The 20,167-nt window shown below is 35.2% G+C and overlaps 3 protein-coding genes and 1 pseudogene across 4 annotated transcripts in view; all 4 read left to right on the top strand.

The window, feature by feature from the left end:
- Nucleotides 1–1,711: 1,711 nt before the first annotated feature.
- On the top strand, nucleotides 1,712–7,662 carry LOC107467290 (uncharacterized; the record flags this gene model as incomplete). Its single annotated transcript, XM_016086333.3, has 12 exons — nucleotides 1,712–2,225; nucleotides 2,818–3,965; nucleotides 4,089–4,261; nucleotides 4,960–5,132; nucleotides 5,234–5,302; nucleotides 5,794–5,866; nucleotides 6,214–6,370; nucleotides 6,467–6,565; nucleotides 6,656–6,758; nucleotides 6,873–6,987; nucleotides 7,101–7,264; nucleotides 7,549–7,662. Coding segments are annotated over exons 1-12 (2,742 nt in total), but the record flags the coding sequence as incomplete, so codon positions are not given.
- Nucleotides 7,663–7,669: 7 nt separating this feature from the next.
- On the top strand, nucleotides 7,670–15,127 carry LOC107467294 (uncharacterized; annotated as a pseudogene).
- An 859-nt stretch (nucleotides 15,128–15,986) lies between these two features.
- Nucleotides 15,987–17,931, top strand: LOC107467573 (cytochrome P450 CYP73A100). Its single transcript, XM_016086704.3, has 2 exons — nucleotides 15,987–16,890; nucleotides 17,075–17,931. The coding sequence occupies exons 1-2, from the start codon at nucleotides 16,016–16,018 to the stop codon at nucleotides 17,805–17,807; spliced, it is 1,608 nt and encodes a 535-aa protein (XP_015942190.1). The 5' UTR covers nucleotides 15,987–16,015; the 3' UTR covers nucleotides 17,808–17,931.
- Nucleotides 17,932–18,787: 856 nt separating this feature from the next.
- The window catches only part of LOC107467396 (serine/threonine-protein phosphatase 2A 65 kDa regulatory subunit A beta isoform), a 4,853-nt gene continuing 3,473 nt past the window's right edge, over nucleotides 18,788–20,167 (top strand). The window contains exons 1-3 of one of the 2 annotated variants that reach the window (XM_016086480.3): nucleotides 18,788–18,871; nucleotides 19,308–19,721; nucleotides 19,811–20,057. In XM_016086480.3, coding sequence (XP_015941966.1) covers nucleotides 19,335–19,721; nucleotides 19,811–20,057 — 634 coding nt within the window. In that variant the 5' untranslated portion in view covers nucleotides 18,788–18,871; nucleotides 19,308–19,334. Of the gene's footprint in view, nucleotides 19,076–19,307; nucleotides 19,722–19,810; nucleotides 20,058–20,167 lie in introns of both variants that reach the window. The other variant, XM_016086479.3, reaches the window with a different exon arrangement.

Here is a 20,167-nt window from a genome sequence, read left to right on the forward strand (position 1 = left end):
TCTTCCCATGGTTAAGTACACCACTCACAAGTCACAAAGGAGAAAAAAGGATCCAGATTCACATGTGTATAAGATTCTCTAGACTGATTTTACAGTGTATAGTAGTAGAATAAGCTTTTAGTGTGTTCTTTATTGAATTTGCTTTTTCTCTGAAGAGACATTAAAAGGAATTCATTGTGTTTTGTGTTAAACAGGAAATTCGGACCACACAATGCATAGCCAAGCAATGTCATTCATTGCCTTTATTCGATTTTATTATACCTTGGTCTGCTCAACTCAAATTGTAATGGTGAACTGAATTTTATGTACAAGGTGTTAATGTTAATTTTAAGACTGATTTTTACTACAATATTAGAAAATGGTAATGATTAGATAAAATAAAACTAAGAGAAAACGATTTTGCTTTACCTAATGGCATTGCAAGTCGTGGGCATCAAGGGATGCTTCCCCTTAATTAATCGTCAAGTTGAGAAGATAGAATGACTTGATAAATAAATAAACAAGTTCATGTTCCTCTTGGCTTGCTTTCTTACCCCAACAAACAGAATCAGATTCGAAAATGAAGGAGGCAAAATAATATTATATGTTTTAGAATTTTGAGTACTTTATTAGAAAACGTGTCAGTTGGTCCACATACACTCATTATTCTCAGAGTGCATAATTTTCATCTTATCCAAAAATAAAGCTCCATCATCGTTGGTTCTTTCAAATTCCAACTCTTTTCTGCAAGCATATATTCTCTTCCTCTAAATAGATCAATCTCCAGCACTATTTATAGATTGTAGTGAAGTTTCTTTACTTTTTCTGTGCCCTTTGAAAAATTTTAGTACTGTTGCACGATGATGATGATTCTCAAAATTAAATTGATTGACTGCATGCACGTATTAAACTTGAAGGAGTTAAAAATGGATTTTTCACAAATTTTGGATACTGATGAGTTATATAATAAACAATTATTTTTGAGGTGTATGGAATTTAATTCTAATGCATTATCAATCTCAAATACCGTTTAAACAGTAATTTAAAGTTGTTTTACAGTTTTGGATTGCAGTATTTAAAATGTAATTATGTGACTTTCTGATAATGTGCCTAATAATCCTTTTAATTTTAAACAAGAGTAATAACACAAAATGTATTTTTATTTCAAACATATAAAAGAATAAAAAATATCCATAACTTTATTGGTTTAGAAATTAGAAAAAAGATTAGGAAAAATATAAAGTAATAAAATTATAAACTAAAACATATTGTATCCAATTTTTGGAACAATAATAATAAGGACTTGGGTGAGCTTCTAAGAAAAGATCTTTTTTTGAGTTATCTTTTTTTAAAAGATCTTATGGAGAAGTAAAAGTAATTTTATGTTTGGATATCTTATATAAAAAGATTTTTTTATTTATTAATTATATTTGGGTATAACAATATAAAAATATTTTTTTGTTTATTTATTACATAAAAAATATTTTTAAAAAAAAATCTTTTTAAAAAAAGATGTAAATTATAACTTTTCAAAAAAAATATTTTTTTTAATATTTTTATTTTTATTATTAAAAATTTAATAAACACACTAAAAAAATATTTTTTTAATAGAATAATCACGCCCAAACAAGTAATAAATTATTTTATTTAGCAATTGATTGAACCATTGGGTGTGGGCACGCTTAAGAAGGAAGGAGGCACGTGCGATGATCGGCGAATATGATCCTCAATAATTTGGTTCTGTTGTATGTATTGTAGCTGGCCTTCTGAATCTGATCCAATACCATTGCTCCGCGCGTGCTGCAACCGTACGATCTATTCTCTCCCGTTCAACCTTCCTTCATATTCAACCATAACACCTCAAAACCCTAACCCTAACCCTAATCCCAATCATGGTAACCGATTCCCACGACTCTCGTCGCAAGCATCGCCGATCCTCCTCTCCCGAAGACGCCGATAGATCCTCGAAGCGCCACAAGCACCGCCACCATAGCCACCGCCATCGCCACTCCACCAAGAAACGCGATGAAGACACCGAATACGATCGCGGAACTCTTGCTAGGATTCCTTCTCCAGCTCCTGTTTCTAACTCTGCTCCGTATAGCTCTCTCCCTGACGACGACGTCGAGGAGGGAGAGATTCTCGAAGAAGGTGAGATTGGAAAAAAGCAGACAGAATCTGATGCAGAGCCTGGTGAAATTGAGCTGTCAGGAAATCGAGATTCTCGATCCGATAACAAAATTCCGGTATGATACAATCGAATTGTTCTTCGTTTATCTATTTATTTTTTTAATTCGGCTTTATTTTCTTTTAATATTGTGGTGAAATCTGTTTTGTTGCCGAGAAAGCAGAGGCCAGAGGAATGGATTTAAAAGACGTCTTACTATTGTAATTGTGTTGTTTTGATTGACGAAACCAGGATGTGTTCATATCTTCTTTAACCTTCTGAGATTTATCTTAGTATAGGTAGGTGTTTTAGGCGTCTCTGTTCTCCTCGGCGACCAAACAGAGCACTGTGTTTCCTTTTTTGGATTGTATAATCAATTTTTTCATTCGTGGCGTGAGAGCTTGTTAGAGTACCTTGTCAGTGTTTCATAGATATGTAAGAACCTGCTTGCACTACACGAACATGAGTGAATTGGAAAAGAAGTCTCTCTAGGCGTTTCAGTGAAGACTGGTGGCTTACAGTTAATTTGTAAGAGCTGGTTACGTTTTTTTTTAAATAATTATTGTTATACTTCATTTTTTGCCCATGGACCAAGTTAAAAGGATTGTTCAATTTCTTTAGCATCGCTTTAAGTAGACATTTGCATTCAATTTCTTGTTTGTGATGGGCAGGGACCTGTCACAAAAAATTCAAAAACTGGAAAGGAGGACAGAAGTCATGGTAAATATGTTAGTCCTGCATTGGATACTGCAGACAAGCACCCTGGACTTCATGATGACTATGGTTCTCCTAACCAGTCAAGCCCTGAGCTTAAAGGTGGAAAGAATGCTAGAGATACTAAAGATGGTTTGGGTAATGGGTATTTGAACCCTAAATCATCCAAAGAAGATAAGAAGCAGAATGAGGGCCCTGGACAATTGAGAGGAAATGAGAAACTAAAAGGTGACTATGAAGAGAAAGAGATACGGGCAAATGGAATAAAACATAATTACCATACAAATTCATCATCTGATAGTGAAGGTGAAAAATATAGAATGTTAAGAAGTTCTCCTTCTCATGATAGATGTAGAAGTCGATCAAGATCAAGTGGTCATCCTAGGGACAGATCTCGTTCTCGTAGTATAGCAGATGAATATGCTCATTCCAAGAAAAGGCACTCTAGGGATCAAGGGCCCCTTCATCATAGTGGCAGAGATAAGACTGACTATGAGCATGATGAGGAAGGAATGAGAGCACGTGGAAGGGAGCATGGTCGTGGCAATGCAGACTTGTTGGTAGATGATAGGAGGGGACGTAGTTCCAGGTATCGTAGTCGAGAGTCCCAGGATCGCAGTAGGGACAGTCATGTGGATAGGGATTTATACAGGGAAAAGAAACGAGACGAAGCAAGCAGGAATAGGGAGGTTGATTGGGTGCGTAAAACAGAAAAGGAACGTGAAAGGAGCTATGAGAGGGATAGAAGGGACACAATAAAAGACAGAAGTAGAAAGGAAAGGGACAGGAGTAGGGATAATACAAGGGGTGGTGAGAGAGGAAGAGATTGGGATAGTGAAAGGGATGATAAGAATCGGGAAAGAGATCACATTAAGGAGAGGGAGAGGCGAGATGATAGATATAGGCACACTGATAAAGACACCGCATATAATAAGGATAAGCATTTGCGTCATGAGGATGGTGAAGACATTCGAGACAGATATAGAAAACATTCAAGACACGAAGAAACTGAATATCATCGGGAGAGAAACAGGAATTCTGATTCTGTAAAATTTTATAATTCTGCAAGAAGTGCCATGGAAGAGAATGAAAGCAAGCTAGAAAGGTATTTCACTACCTATAATTTTTTGTTGCTATCATAATTTTCTTCCATTCATACAATACTCTCTCTGGAATAGCACAGTATCTATTTTTTTATTTTTAATTATTTTGTCTATGTTGATTGTAGAGGTGAGGTTGAACAAGATTACTTAGATGATGATACTCTGCAATTACCAGAGCAAGAAGAGGAAGATCTGAATAGGATTAAGGAGGAAAGTAGACGGAGAAGGGAAGCAATAATGGAGAAATACAAGAAGCAGCATCAGCAAGCAGAACAGGCAGCTGAAAATGAAGGAAAAGGTATTGTTCTTCTCCCCTCTTTTCCTTCTTTGTGTTTCAAAGTGATAGGATGATAACAAATTAGAAAGTAGCAGCTATTTACCATACAATGATTTTCGGCCACTACTACAAGTTGTAGTTCTTTACACAATTATCTTCCTAATATAGTTATAACCTCTAAAATTTTTCCATGAATATGTTAATTTTCACTATTTTGGCTCCATTAGTGCCATGTAATCTTCTCTTCTTAAAGTATGAGGGGTTGTCATTGGTTCTAAAGCCCTCCACTTTTTCTTAAATTGAGCTGGACTTGGTAAGGATATGCATTTAAGTTTCCTATGCTACCTGTTATCTATTTGTTAATCCGTGTTTACTATATTTTGTTAGTTGTTTGATGTGTTGTTCATGAAACATTCATTTTTTTTTTTGATAAACCCCTATCATTACCCTTTTTCTGAATCATTGTTTTTTGCATCTCTTGAAATTCAAATGTTCTCAGTTTAGACATATGCTTGATTTCATTTCTATGTAATAATGTAGACTTCTTGCAAACCATTATTGCTATGTTTTCTTTACCTTGAGAGTGAGTTCTGAAGTTAAAAAGGAGGAATGATAGGCTTGGAAATTGGATTAATTACAAAGTAATGTCTTCTTGTTTTTCCATCACTGTCACCATTATTTGGACTATCTTTAGTAATTTCATGATGCACTATTTTTAGACAAGGAATCCGTGGACATTCCTACTGATGTTCCTGAAGCACATGATGGCAAGAATGATGGTATTGATGATGTAGAAACATCATTTGCTGTTGGGAAATCTACTCCTGAAAATTTGAATGTTGCTTCTAAGAAGATATCTGGTGCTGGTGGCCTGGGTGAGGGTACTCCTAAGGTTTGTCCTTAAATTTGTTTACATTTTTAATATTAATTAATTTGATTTTTTTTCATACTTCTATTTATTGGGTTTTGAAATATTTTTTCTGATCTTTACAGAGTGAAAGATCAGACGACATGTTTTGTGATGATATATTTGGTGAGACACCAACTGGAGTTCGGAAATCAGTAAGTTTTGCATAAACCGATTCTATGTTTAATTGGAGGGAATTTTGTGTTGACTTGTTCCATGTGTTACTAACCTCAGAAATATATGACATGGTTTCTGATTCTGGGTGATTCACTTATTTAAAATGTTCTATAAACCTTTTATCTTTCATCTTTCTTGCAATAATAGTTCTCACCTGCCTCTGTTCTCTGCCTACTCTAAAGATTTTGTTTTAGTTCCTGGCTTCCTGCATGTCTTTTCACACACACACACACATGTACTTACATATCTCCCAATCTATGTTGCTTTTAGTGCAAGAACAGGTGAATTTCCCTTGTGGGTAACCACTCTATAATAACTTAACCACCTTTTGTATTTATTCCTGAATCCTGATTGTAATTGCTAACTAATACATAATTTTTTATTTGGTATTGTTTGATGTTCATTGTTCTTCCATATATCGTACTTCTACATCTATAACTGATATAGTGATTTTCCACCTTTCTTTTAGGGAAAAGGGGATGGTATACTGATTGAGAGGGTTGGCCTACATGACAATTGGGATGACGCAGAGGGGTATTACAGTAAGTAATTGATTATTGTTTCAATCTATTTCAGTTGTTCTCTTTTGATTGATGTGTTAAGGCTTGAGTACTTGACCCGAAATTTGTGCCTTGTTTTGCTTAAAAACATGATTAGATGGTGATGCAACTTCCTTTATTGGGAAGAATTATTGTTAAATGTGTTCCTTCAAGTTTGATGCTTTTCCACCAAAATGAAGTGTGCTGGTTCTGTTGTGAAACCTGTCAAAATGTTGTGGAAAATCTTTTGGGCAGCCAAATTTCTGCTGGATTTGGTTGCCTGTTATTGCATGAAATGTCTCCAGATACACCTATTCTCCTGTTCATAGTGTTGTGATATTGCTGTGTAGGCTATCGTTTTGGTGAAATACTTGATGGCCGATACGAAGTCACTGCTGCACATGGGAGGGGTGTTTTTTCAACAGTGGTTCGGGCAAAGAATCTCAAGACTGGTAATGGTGAGCCAGATGAAGTTGCTATAAAAATCATTCGTAATAATGACACCATGTGCGTTATCTTCTTCTACTGGTTATTTGAATTGTACCTTTTGCTTTCTGTTAGTGTTGTGTTTACTCACTGTTACTCATCTCTAATATGGTATAGGTACAAGGCTGGTATGGATGAGTTGGTCATACTGAAGAAATTAGTAGGTGCAGATCCAGATGATAAGCGTCATTGTGTTCGTTTCCTTTCAAGTTTTAAGTACAGGAATCACCTTTGTTTAGTTTTTGAATCTCTTAATATGAATCTGCGTGAAGTATTAAAGAAGTTTGGTCGCAATATTGGCCTTAGGCTAACAGCTGTGAGAGCATATGCAAAGCAACTATTTATTGCCCTGAAGCATCTTCGGAACTGTGGTGTTCTTCATTGTGATATAAAGCCTGATAATATGTTGGTATGCCAAAAATAATTTTGTTTAAATGTTTCTTTTTTGGATGCTAGTTGTATTTGTTTGCAAGAAGTAATATGTTGTCTTCTAACCTTTTGTGTTCTTATGGTACAAAAAAAGGTGAACGAGGCTAAAAATGTCTTGAAGCTTTGCGACTTTGGTAATGCTATGTTTGCTGGTAAGAATGAAGTCACACCATATCTTGTCAGTCGGTTTTATCGGGCCCCTGAAATAAGTAAGTTCCATTCATTTACTTATGAGATTCTTAATCACTAATCTCGGGAAATATCCTATGGTTGCCAACTCTTGGGCTTTTGGATTTTTATTTATTTATTTCTTCTCCTGCAGTTCTTGGCTTGCAATATGATCATCCGTTGGATATTTGGTCAGTAGGCTGTTGTTTGTATGAGCTCTATACAGGGAAAGTTCTTTTTCCAGGTCTTACAAACAATGACATGCTTAGGCTTCACATGGAATTAAAGGGTCCTTTTCCAAAGAAGATGTTGCGTAAGGTATTTACTGTTAAATTTTTTTTTGGGTTTAATACTAGGGTTTAGCAACCATTTGAGCGCTGAGTAAAAATTGTTCTTTACTGTTTGATTCAGGGTTCTTATATATATAGATATCCTGTGGTGAATGTTTTCATTGTTTGCAATTGAGAAATTAGTTATTCATTTTTCTTTTTCTTTTACTCATTTTATCACCATAGGACGAATTGTGGTCCCCACTATGAGAGTGAGTGGCACTCCTATCTCTACTCTCTAATTAGATCTAAGGTATTTTCCGGACCTTGCAGGGAGCATTCACTGACCAACATTTTGATCATGACCTGACTTTTCTTGCTACTGAAGAGGATCCTGTGACAAAAAAGGTTAGACTTTTATTGTATTTTGAATTTTTTTTTTTTTTTTTTTTTGCATAAAACCAAAAGATATTGGAACAATCATCACAGGCTCTCCTGGAGAGGATCCAAAGATGTTAGCCAACTTCAAGGATCTCATGGATAAAATTTTTATCTTGGACCCAGACAAGAGGTTGACGGTATCACAAGCACTGAACCACCCGTTTATCACTGGCAAGTGAACAGTGTGCTGCTTTTGACTCCCCGAAGTGATGTTCACTGATATTTGTACATAGTGATCTGATTTAATTCACATTGGGGTTCTAATCATTTGGCATTATTTATCTGTTCCGTACTGACCAAGGAGTGTCATCACGAATATTGGCTTTTTGAAGTGAAAAGAGTGATATCTGGTCAGGCGTACACTATACTGGCGGTTCTTTCACTGGAATGTACTGTTTCTATTGTAAGACAACTAGCCAATGGCAGTTCCCCCCTTCTTGTGTGGCCATTATGAAATTTAATCTGTTAGTTTTTCATAGTATAGTTGTATTTGTACTTCAAACGTTTGTTGCAATTAATTGCGTAGAAAATTTTATTACAGCGAATTCAATTTTTCGCGATAGTAAACTTGTGCTTCTATGATCCTTTGCAGAAGTTGGCCCTGTTTCTTTCTTTGGACATTCTTTTTTCTCATTTATATTACTTCTGCTAACCTTGCATAACTGTTGTAATCTGGATGATTTATATCATTTGCATGTAATATCTTCTGATCCTCCATAGTTTCTAGTTATCATTGCCAGTATAAATGTCTTTACAATTTCATAGAACCTCTTTGGATTCTGGAGATTCTAATTTAATTTCTCATCCAGGAGGCCTATCAGTGGTCTGAGGCATCCCTCCCGTGCCTAGATGCTTAAAGGGAACCCAGGAGAAGGTACCTTGGTTTGTTTATTGGGAGATTAATTTCACCTCTCTAGAATAGATTGTTATTTCTATTATAATTTATTATCAGCTTCAATGGAATAGCATGAATGATTGTTTTGGTTCTGAGGAAAATCAACGGTTTTAGTTGCCTATAAGCACATTGAAACATGTGATTTTATTTCGTTTTGAAAATATAGGTATGTTAATGAGGGGAAGGGGAGTGGTTAGTGTTGCATCTTCATCCATTAAAGTGATGCAGGTTCCATTAAACCAAATGCCTAAATACCACACCCTTTCAAATAATTGTAAGACTCTTAAGTGACAGAATAACTTCCTTTATTTTCCGCCTCTTTGATCTTCCAAGTTTCAGCCATTAGCTACACACAATTTTAGTTCTTGAATTTTACTCGATCATCTCTTTCAATCTACTACCTTGTATTCTTTTCTGAGATTTTGTTAAATGCATATCCTAATGAAATTGTCTTGCATCTTATCCATGATGGCTTATCCATGATGGCTGCTCATTTTGTTGGAGGAATTTTCACTGGAGATGTTTGGCTGTGTTCTTGAAGCAAATTCATATATCTGTGAGTAATTGATCCAGGACTCTTGTGTGGGTTTGATTTTTCTTCTAATTTCGCTAAATATTCATTGTTTGATTTCCTTTGTCTTTTTAGGTGCTGTGTCTTGGTCCTTCAATTTTGTAAGTATATTTAAGTCCAATTCCTTTATGATCTATGTCGGCAGTTATGAGATTGATGGGTCTTCTGGTTTCCAGTTCTGTATGATGAATACTCTCTATCCTTGATTCTCATTTTGGAAGTTAATATTTCACGTGCTTGCTCTTAGGTTTGTTAAGGTGGATGTTGGTGGTATTTAATAGCGTTTTCAGTAAAGTTTTTGTGTGGGTGTGTTGTTTGTTCTTGCTTAGTATGGTGTTTTTGGGCTTGCCTTTTGCCTTTTCTCTTCTATGCTGTCCTAAGCCCATAACAATAACTTCACGTCAGATCAGTGTCATTATTTAAGTATAATTTGGAAATAGGGATTCCTTTTTCTATATGGTGTGTTGTAATCTTCGTTTTTTAATGATGTTTTTTTAAGGGGTAGTGTGATGTCATGTCCTATAATTATTGTGATGTTACATGTTATCTATCAAGAACCTATTTCATCTCAAATATTTTGCAGGGACTAAGCTAATGTCGTGTATCCTTAAAAAACAAAAATACATGTTTATTTGAGGCCAATAATTTGGCTGCCATCTTAGTTCCTTTCATAAAGTGACTTTGTTGTCTCTTCCAGACCAATGAGTCACTTCCCACTAATGTCTTTGCCTGTGGAGTATGCTATGCTGTATGTTAGAAAATAATTTTAGGCATAAAAAAGTTTGTGTATTAACTTAACACTGGAGCCAAGGGGGGCTATGAATATGGTTTGCTATAATCCTTTTGTTATGATGGCTTGTTTCTGACTATGAAATTCCATAGAAATGATCCTATTATGTGATTTACTTCCACAAGGCGTAAAAGGTCAGGTTAGTCAACATTGAAACGAGAATGTATTGGTGGGTTTAAAAGTTTAAGGACATTAAGCTGTTAAAAACAACAATTAGATCCGGGTAAATAATGAAAGGTTTCATTATTAATGGTGGAGAGTCACTTCAGTACTTTGATGGATATATCATTTCATGAGTTATGGAAGGTCGAGAATCTGGTAGTGGAAGTGGAGGGAGAATAATAATAAGCATGATTACAGTCTGTTGTATCAATAATTCATGCTGGCAAAAGTAAATTTTGTACCAATGGATATGCTACTTTGATGTTTCTTGTGATATTTAATTCTGGCTGCCTGGGTTGCTTTTTTTTGGTCATTCTGGATGCCTGTGTTTTAACTTTCAACATTCATTTATGGTGCTTTTGTTCTACTTTAGTGTTTCTGTATTAACTATTAAGGTTGACCTGCGCTGCTGACCCAACTTCCATTTTCATCAAATGCTAAATGCCTGGCCTCCTATCCTAGTTACTATATCTTGCAGTGTGGATAATGTACGGCTTAGGCATATTTGTGGGGTTTGGGCAGTCAGCGATGAATGGTTCGGAAGTTTCATACGAAACGTAAACTTTGCAGGTATAAAATAAAATAGAGGGGCTTTTGTGTCAATACAGGGATTGGGACACTATAATAATTTATATAAAATATTTTACAAGAAAAGAACATATACGTTATTAGTGTATAGAAATAATCTAAAATAGGATAAATTTCTTGGATACCCTTGACAGTTTAACCGATCCATGGAAATATGTCCTGACTTTAGTTATTTTTAATTTTTAATTACGGGCTAACTACTTTGTTTTATTATTATTATTATTGGAAAAATGGAAGTAACGGACATTGCTTAATCTAAGCTAAGAATTGTTAGTTTGTTACAATGTATTAGTAATTTAGTTTCTTTCAACTTTCTCGAGTATCAGTGAAATCCTCGATAAAAAAAATAATATAAGTTAGTAGTAACGCATTGTAAATTTCTGAATTATATTGTTGAAAGTTGAAACTATTAATAATCGAAACTTGTTTGGGAATGATACTTCGTAAAAATAATGCGCTAAATCTAATGGAAGAAAAGGGGCAGAATTCCTAATAAAAAAAAGGGTATATATCCATTTTGGTCTTTAAAGAATTTTGGACTAGATACTTTAGTCCCAACTAAAGTTAATTACTCGATTGATGCTTAACAATTAATTTTGTCGGTCACTTAGGTTCTTGGCTCCGACAACTCTAACGGAAGATAAAATAGTTCCTGACAATTTTAACATGGGACAAAATGATCTTTGACAACTTTAATAAGGGACAAAATGATCTCTAATCTCTTTATTTGAAAACACACTGTTCTTCTCTAATTTTTATCATATCTCGCATAACCTTAACATTTATATTCTCTTTCTTCACCGTCACAGTTTTTTTTTTCATCTTTTTCTTCTTGCTCTTCAAGATCAAGCCATGGTACAACTGCCACACGTGTTGTACTTACCTCAATATGTCATGGACTAGACACTTCCTAAATCTTTGACTGGTACACCCACTTCCTCTACACTTCACTTACCAGAAGCTTCCACTTTCACGTATTTCATAACAGCATCACTTTCAACCCTGACAACGTCCATCACATTCTCAAGACCAAGTTCTACAACTACCCCAAGGGCATGCCTTTTTCCACTTTCTGACAAGCAATATAGATTGTTGGATATTAGGACATTATGAAAAAAATTTTCTTCGACATCATATGCAAATTCTCATTTAAAATACACAGAGTGTTCTTTCTTTTCCAGAGTCCAAGTTGGCAGACAGTTTTGACTTCACATCTAAGCTATCAGGACAACGAGCAATGTCGCCATTGCCGCTCATACAGAAATTGAAGCGATAACTGAACATTAGTTCGAAGAAGAAGCTGAAGGAAGTGATCGAGGTGGTGGACAATGTGGTCATGGAGATGATAGGGTAAAGAAGGCGGGAGATGGCAACGACGACGACGGGTCTTGACTAATCAGACTTGTTGTCTAGATTCATGGGATCTATTGAAGACGACAAGTACTTGAGACATAGTCATTAGTTTCCTGAGTATAAATTTGTTGAGAACATGTTGAGGATTTTTTTCGTATGAACATTGAAGTTGTAAAGTGTGCATTGTGTAGCTTGAAGTTACAGTGTTAGACTATTAGTGTTATGCGAGATATGATGAAAAATGGGAGAGAACAATATCGTTTCCAAACAGAAGAGGTCAGGAATCATTTTGTCCTCTATTAGACTTGTTAGGGACTATTTTGTCTTTCGTTAGAGTTAACAGAGTCAATGACCTAAGTGACTGACGAAATTAATTGTTAGGGACCAATTGAGTAATTAATTTTAGTTAGGGATTAAAGTGTCTGGTCCGAAATTTTGAGGACCAAATAGGGATATATCAGTAGTCACCAGATGCCCTATATTCTAATTTCAATATATTACCTAGAGAGCACGTGATGGCAGTACCCTGAAATAGAAGGTTGTGCGTGTTGCAAAATTTGACCAAAAGCATGAACTCTCAAAAGATTGCAAGACTATTTGACGACATATTCATTTGTTTAACGGAAAAGATTTATATCCTTACATTTTCGGGGGAGAGTAAAAGGTCAAGGATAGCAATTTCCTTTATTATACTCTTAAAATGTTAAAATTCCAATCAAAATATGTTTATTTTAATTGAAGTTAGTTTCTCTTTAGTGAAGGAGCAGCGGACCGTCCGATTGTCGTGATCTGCTTCTCATGATTGATAATAGTCAATAAATTGAATTTTGTAGATGACCTCTCCATTTCTGTCTTCACCGTTTCTTTGCGATTGATTGGTTCATATAATCTAATTCTGCAATTTAGCCCACACCTCTCTCAGAATGTGACAACGATCGAATGATACTTGAAAATTGAAATGTTCACACCTTGACACTTCACTCACGCACTAACCGCGTTTAGTACTTAGTAGCTGTCTCTTGTCATATTACGCTTTGAGCCTTGCCTATTAAGAAAACTCTTACATCTCGAAACACCCATTACCATTACTATATATTGTAATTAATTAATTGTAAACATATATAAACACTTTCTCTCAAGCTTATTATTCACATTATTTTCAGCACCATCACATTGTTCCCGTATCATATGGGTAAGAAACTGGATGCTCTGTTAGGTAGAAACTTTAAGGCTTCAAAGTTTACGGCAACCGTTAATCTTGCCTTATCTCGCCTCGCTATCCTCAAAAACAAGCGCCATGCACATCTCAAACTAGCCCGTTCTGACGTTCATCAACTTCTCCAACTTGGTCACCATGATCGCGCTCTCCTCCGAGTAAGATATAGTTTAATGCTATATATCATTTGTTTTGTCTTAGTTACAGGTTTCGGGAAACTGATGGGTTGCTATTGACACAGGCTGAGCATGTGATCAAGGAGCAGAATATGCTGGATGTATATGACAAGATTGAAGGATACTGCAACCTCTTGTTTGAGAGGGTCCACCTCATTGCACAAGAGAGGTTCGTTTACTTTATGTTATTTAGTATTTTATCATCCTGCTGCTTATGATTGATTGAAAGCCTTTTTTCATTCTTATTTTGAATTGATGAGTTTTCGGTGTTCTTCTTGTTGTAGAGAATGTCCAGAGGAACTAAAAGAGGCTGCATCAGGATTACTCTACATGGCTTCAAGGTGTGGAGATTTACCAGAGATTCTAGAGATTCGTGCAATTTGACATCAAGATTTGGGAAGGAGTTTGCTGCTCGTGCTGTTGAGTTAAGAAATAACTGTGGTGTTGATCCTCAGGTGTGTATATATATATATTGCGAGTCAATATGTTAATCGTGGTTCTGTCACTTCGATCAGTATCTACTAATCATTATTTTTTCGTTCCAACTTTTTTTCTTTTACCCCAGCAAAAGATTATAACTTTTGTGATCCTTTTAATTTGCTTCAAGTTGATACAAAAGCTTTCCACAAGGATGCCAAGCTTGGAAAGCAGAACGAAGGTACTCAAAGATATTGCTTCTGAGAACAATATTATTCTACTGATTGAAGAAGTTTCTTCTGTTACAATTGAGGTATAGTAAGTGCATATAAGAGCTAAAGCAACAAATACTCATTCTTTTTTCTTTCTTTTTTTTTCTTTTTTTTTTCACACTGTGTGTTAATCAAATTCTTACCGAGAGAGCCTGATGTGATCAAATGCAGGAACAAGTCAATGTTGTAAAACAAAATCAGCAGGAGACTAGGCTAAAAGAAGAAGAGAACCTCCACAATTTGCCTAGTAAAGAAAAAGATGGGGAGTCGATTGATTCCTTTAAGGCTATGAAGAAGTATAAGGATGTAGCTGATGCTGCAAAAGCTGCTTTTGAATCAGCAGCACAAGCAGCCGCTGCTGCAAGAGCTGCTCTGGAACTCTCACAATCCAGTCCTCACGGTCCTGATGATGATCATAATAGTCCAAGCCCCGGACCAAGAAAATTCTTGGATGAACAAGATTCTGATTTTGTGGAAGTTGTCCCTTGGCTGGAAGATTCAGCTGATGAGATTTCAAAGGGGGAGTCCGTGTCATTGGTTGCAGAAACTGAGGCTGATTCACTTGTGAAGGAACTAGAATTTGATGAGAGTGATGATGAGGCTGATAATAAAGACAAGAGTAATCAATCTTCTAAGCAGACACCAAGAGTATCAAATGATGTTCCAGAATCCAAGATGCATAGCAAACCTCATTTGGATTTGGAGCAGAGGCCGTTTTCAGTGAGAACTAGACATGGTTACTGAGAAAGAATGAGTGTAGGTGTATGCATAATGAGACTTTTCTTATGAGATTTGAGTTATGCAGATAGTTTGGGATAAGTGTGTTGATTGGTTGAACCAGTTATTTTTATTTCACAAGTTCTCCAAGGGAAAATTGTCTGTTTGGATTTTGTGTATTTAAACTATTGATTTGATATAGAAGGAGGCATTCTCAAGGCACGGACATAGGAAACAGAGAAGTTCCAGTTGATTCATTAAAAAAAAAAAGGTGTGTTGTATTTGGCCACTAATATATTTAATTATTTATGATTGCAAAATTCTATGAATAGCAGAAGTATCCAATCACACACTTCATCGTAGACAACTACATTAGATTGAACCAAATATAGATATTAACAACTTATCCTACTTTTATTATTATGTCATTAAAATTTCTTAATCATTTTTGTATAGGTATTCATTTTTTGTTGATTAAAGAATCCTGATCATCTTTAAAGGTATTTTTTTCCTTTGTAAAATGTTATTTTGATGAGCTAAATATGGGGTTTCTACAACCTAAAAAGATTTAGAATTGCTTAGATTTAGTTTTACTTCTTGGAACATGTTCCTAATCAGTAGATTTAGATCTGCTTTCAAGTTTAAAAGTTTTTTGGTTAGATTTATAATATAATAACGCTTTGTGACCAAAAATCAGATTCCTAAGAAATAGATCACAACGTGACAAATATCAGATTCCTAAGAAATACTACATAAGCTATGTATGTGTCTGTGTGTTGATCTCTCCTCTCCATAAATAAACTTTTTAATGTCCCAAAACTTGTGCACTGAAACGCTGATATAATACCAAAACTTTAAAGTGATAAAAAAAAGAGAGAAAGTATCAATTAGCGTATTAGTTAGCTATAAAAACATTATGGTGAATAATTGACTATTATTATTATAGTAGCTATGTTAATTATATAATTTTGATAACACTTAAAAAATATTATTAAAATTAAAAAAATACTTCACCTATCACATTTCGAAATTAATCTTCCTACCTTGGTTTGAAATACCAATGAATCTAGCCCATGGATTCAATCACAAACTGTGGGGAATTCCTATATATATATATATAAGCTTACTCTCAATATCTTCTAACCAACCCACTCATATACATCTCAACCTTAATTATTCTTTTGCACACAAAAAATTTAAACATGGGACTTCAACTCAAGAAACCAGTCTTTTACACTAGTATTATTACACTAGCACTTACCTTAATTACACAACTCTTGTGTTGTCAACTTTCTATTCCTTTCCCTTCCTCAAATTTCGTTGTTGCTGTTGCCACTCTTGTGTTTACGTTGTTCCTATACTTGAACAAGAACTCTTCTACCACACTCCCTCCAGGGCCTCTCTCTGTTCCTATATTTGGAAATTGGTTACAAGTTGGCAATGATCTCAACCACCGTCTTCTAGCTTCATACTCACAACACTATGGCCCTGTTTTCCTTCTCAAACTTGGTTCCAAGAACTTGGTTGTGGTATCTGATCCAGAACTTGCCACCCAAGTCCTCCATTCACAAGGTGTTGAATTCGGCTCTCGCCCTCGAAACGTTGTGTTTGATATCTTCACTGGCAATGGACAAGACATGGTGTTCACCGTTTATGGTGATCATTGGCGCAAGATGCGTAGGATAATGACCCTGCCATTTTTCACCAACAAGGTTGTCCATAACTACAGCAACATGTGGGAAGAAGAGATGGATTTGGTGGTGCATGATCTCAATGGGAATGTTGAGAAAGTGAGGAGCGAAGGGATAGTTATCAGAAGGAGGCTTCAGCTGATGCTGTATAACATCATGTATAGAATGATGTTTGATGCAAAGTTTGAGTCTCAAGAGGACCCTTTGTTCATTGAGGCTACCAAGTTTAACTCTGAAAGGAGCCGTTTGGCACAGAGCTTTGAGTACAACTATGGAGATTTTATACCTCTGCTTAGACCCTTCTTGAGGGGCTACCTCAACAAGTGCAAGGACTTGCAAACTAGGAGGTTGGCATTTTTCAACAACTATTACATTGAGAAAAGGAGGTAAAAAAGTAAAATAAATCTTTGATTTTACATTTAATTTCCATTTCTAACAAAAGGTATTCAACATTAATTTAACTGTCATTAACTGCCTAACTAAAGGAGAGTTATTTAACAATTAATAATACTATCCAGATCAGAATGGACCAAATATAAAATTCTAACAACTATGTGACTTACTGTACAGAAATATAATGGCTGCTAATGGAGAAAAGCACAAGATAAGCTGTGCAATTGATCACATCATAGATGCTGAGATGAAGGGAGAAATAAGTGAAGAAAATGTGCTTTACATTGTAGAGAACATAAATGTTGCAGCAATAGAGACAACACTGTGGTCAATGGAATGGGCAATAGCAGAGTTGGTGAACCATCCAGAAGTCCAAAGAAAGATTCGTGATGAGATATGCAAAGTGCTTAAAGACCAAACAGTTACAGAATCTAACCTGCATGAACTGCCATATCTACAAGCCACAGTGAAAGAGATACTAAGACTTCACACCCCAATTCCTCTACTTGTGCCACACATGAACCTTGAGGAAGCAAATCTAGGAGGGTACAAGATTCCAAAGGAGTCCAAGGTGGTAGTGAATGCATGGTGGCTTGCAAATAACCCTGCATGGTGGAAGAAGCCTCAAGAGTTTAGGCCAGAGAGGTTCTTGGAAGAGGAGAGTGAGACAGAAGCAGTGGCTGGAGGGAAGGTTGATTTCAGGTTCTTGCCATTTGGTGTTGGAAGGAGGAGTTGCCCTGGGATCATTCTTGCAATGCCAATTCTGGCTTTGATCATTGCAAAGTTGGTAACAAACTTTGAGATGAAACCTCCAAATGGATCAAACAAGATTGATGTCACTGAAAAAGGAGGCCAATTCAGCTTGCACATTGCTAACCATTCCACTGTTTCTTTTCATCCAATTAATTAGCAAATTATTTTCCTCTTGTCAACTTCAAAATCAAATTGTTTTTCCTTGTTTCTTTGCTTCTTCTTTCTCAATTATTGTGTGTAATGTGTCACATCACCTTGTCTTATAAATTACTAGGTTATATTTACGGTGAAGGTGTTGTTCAATGAAGAATAATAATAAATAAATAAAAGACATAATGTAGTATGCATATTTTTCTCAAAATTTTAATTATAATTTTTACTCTTCTATACACCAAATTTTATAACAGCACGATTCATTTAAATTAGTTCCTATCCTGAAGACAAGATGCATATTAGAAATTGTTACGAATTACGATACAGGCCAATCTGTCCATTTAACTGAAATGGATATCTTTCACTTTTAATTCTATATATGAGACTAAAAATAAATATAAAAAAACAATAAAAAATTAAATTTAGTACTGGACAGTGGACATTTTGAAATTTTTTTTCCACTGAAAATGATTCATTCTTCCGCTGAACCCATCTCCCTGATTTAGGCTGAGTGATCCACTCACTCTTATTTGAGCTTAAGGATTGTTTTTTCAAATATAATATTTATATTAAATCATTTAATCAAATATATTATTTAACATTTTCAATCACATATTTATATGAAGATTATTCTAACAATGTTTGTCTGAGTAGTTTCTTTATTATATCCAATATTTCATAAATAATTCATATGCTTTAATTTAATTAAATGACAAATAAAAAATATTTGTTTTAGAGTTTAATTTTATACAATTATCAAATTTATTTAAAACATTTATGTGTTTAAATAAATCTTTTATTAATAAATTTTGGATAATTTAAATAATGTAATTATATAAATCTTTTTAAAAATTTACATATAATTATCTTTATCTAAATTTAATATTTAAAAATTATTAAATAATTTTAGATATGAAATGTTCAGTTTTTACATTGTGAAAATTAACTACCTTATGAAAAATGCGTGGAACGGTGCGTTTGGGTAAAAAATTGTAGAGAAGCATAGAGATACGAAGCAAACGCCATTTCCGTGGGGTTGTGTGCGTGTGACCACGTTGAAAAACATTGGTAACACTTCTCTCTCTCTCTCTCTCTCTCTCTCTTCCATCGTCTTCTTTTCATCGCTGTTAGGGTTTCCGGTGTCCATGCATACTGTCTCTCATTGATGCATTCTTAATTTTCTCAACTCCACTCCACTGCACCCTAATTCACTCAACACTAGATCCCAATTCCTGCTTACTTACCTCCCCAATTACAAACCTCTTCGCTACGGTATTTACCTCTTCGATTCACTACTTCTATTTCATTTACATTTTTAATTGCACACCAGTTGAGTAGCCTGTAGCTTAATTTAATTTAATTTAATTAAAGTAAAGTATTTTCTAGTTCAAGAGATTTTGTTAGGCGATTTCAAAATTCAGTGCTAAGTATCTATTTTTTATTTTAGTAGTTTGTAGATATATATGATCTTATTGCAATTTGATTAATTTGTTGATTATGCCAGAGGTTTTTGGAATAAAAGGAAATTTCCATGGCTGATGAACCGTTATATCCGATAGCGGTGCTTATAGATGAGCTGAAGAATGATGACATCCAGCTACGGTTGAACTCTATTCGCAGGCTTTCCACGATTGCACGTGCACTTGGCGAGGAGCGAACGCGAAGGGAGTTAATTCCGTTCTTGAGTGAAAATAATGATGATGATGATGAGGTGCTTCTTGCTATGGCAGAAGAGTTGGGAGTGTTCATTCCTTATGTTGGTGGAGTGGAGCATGCTAGTGTGTTGCTCCCACCTCTTGAGACACTTTGCACTGTTGAGGAAACTTGTGTCAGGGATAAAGCAGTTGAGTCACTTTGTAGAATTGGATCTCAAATGAGAGAAAATGATTTGGTTGAACATTTCATCCCATTGGTGAAGGTCAGTAATTATTTCCTCCTTAGTGCTTGTTTATGATTCAGGAGGTGTTGTTTGTATCCTGCCTAATTCATGTTATAAATTTTGGTCAGAGGTTGGCAGCAGGTGAATGGTTTACTGCCCGAGTATCTGCATGTGGATTATTTCATATTGCATATCCAAGTGCACCAGAACCGTCAAAGGCAGAGCTAAGGTCGACATACAGTCAGTTATGTCAAGATGACATGCCAATGGTTAGGAGGTCTGCTGCATCAAATCTTGGAAAATTTGCTGCAACAGTTGAATATGCTCATTTGAAGGCAGACATCATGTCAATTTTTGATGATCTTACTCAAGATGGTAATTATATATACATATAGTTCTTTCTAGATAGGGAAATGTCTTTCTTTTGTATATTACCAGTGTGTTTGATTATGGTGAATAGCTTATTATCCTTTTCCCATTGAAAC

Source organism: Arachis duranensis, chromosome 9, assembly GCF_000817695.3.
Source record: "Arachis duranensis cultivar V14167 chromosome 9, aradu.V14167.gnm2.J7QH, whole genome shotgun sequence".
Classification (NCBI taxonomy): domain Eukaryota; kingdom Viridiplantae; phylum Streptophyta; class Magnoliopsida; order Fabales; family Fabaceae; genus Arachis; species Arachis duranensis.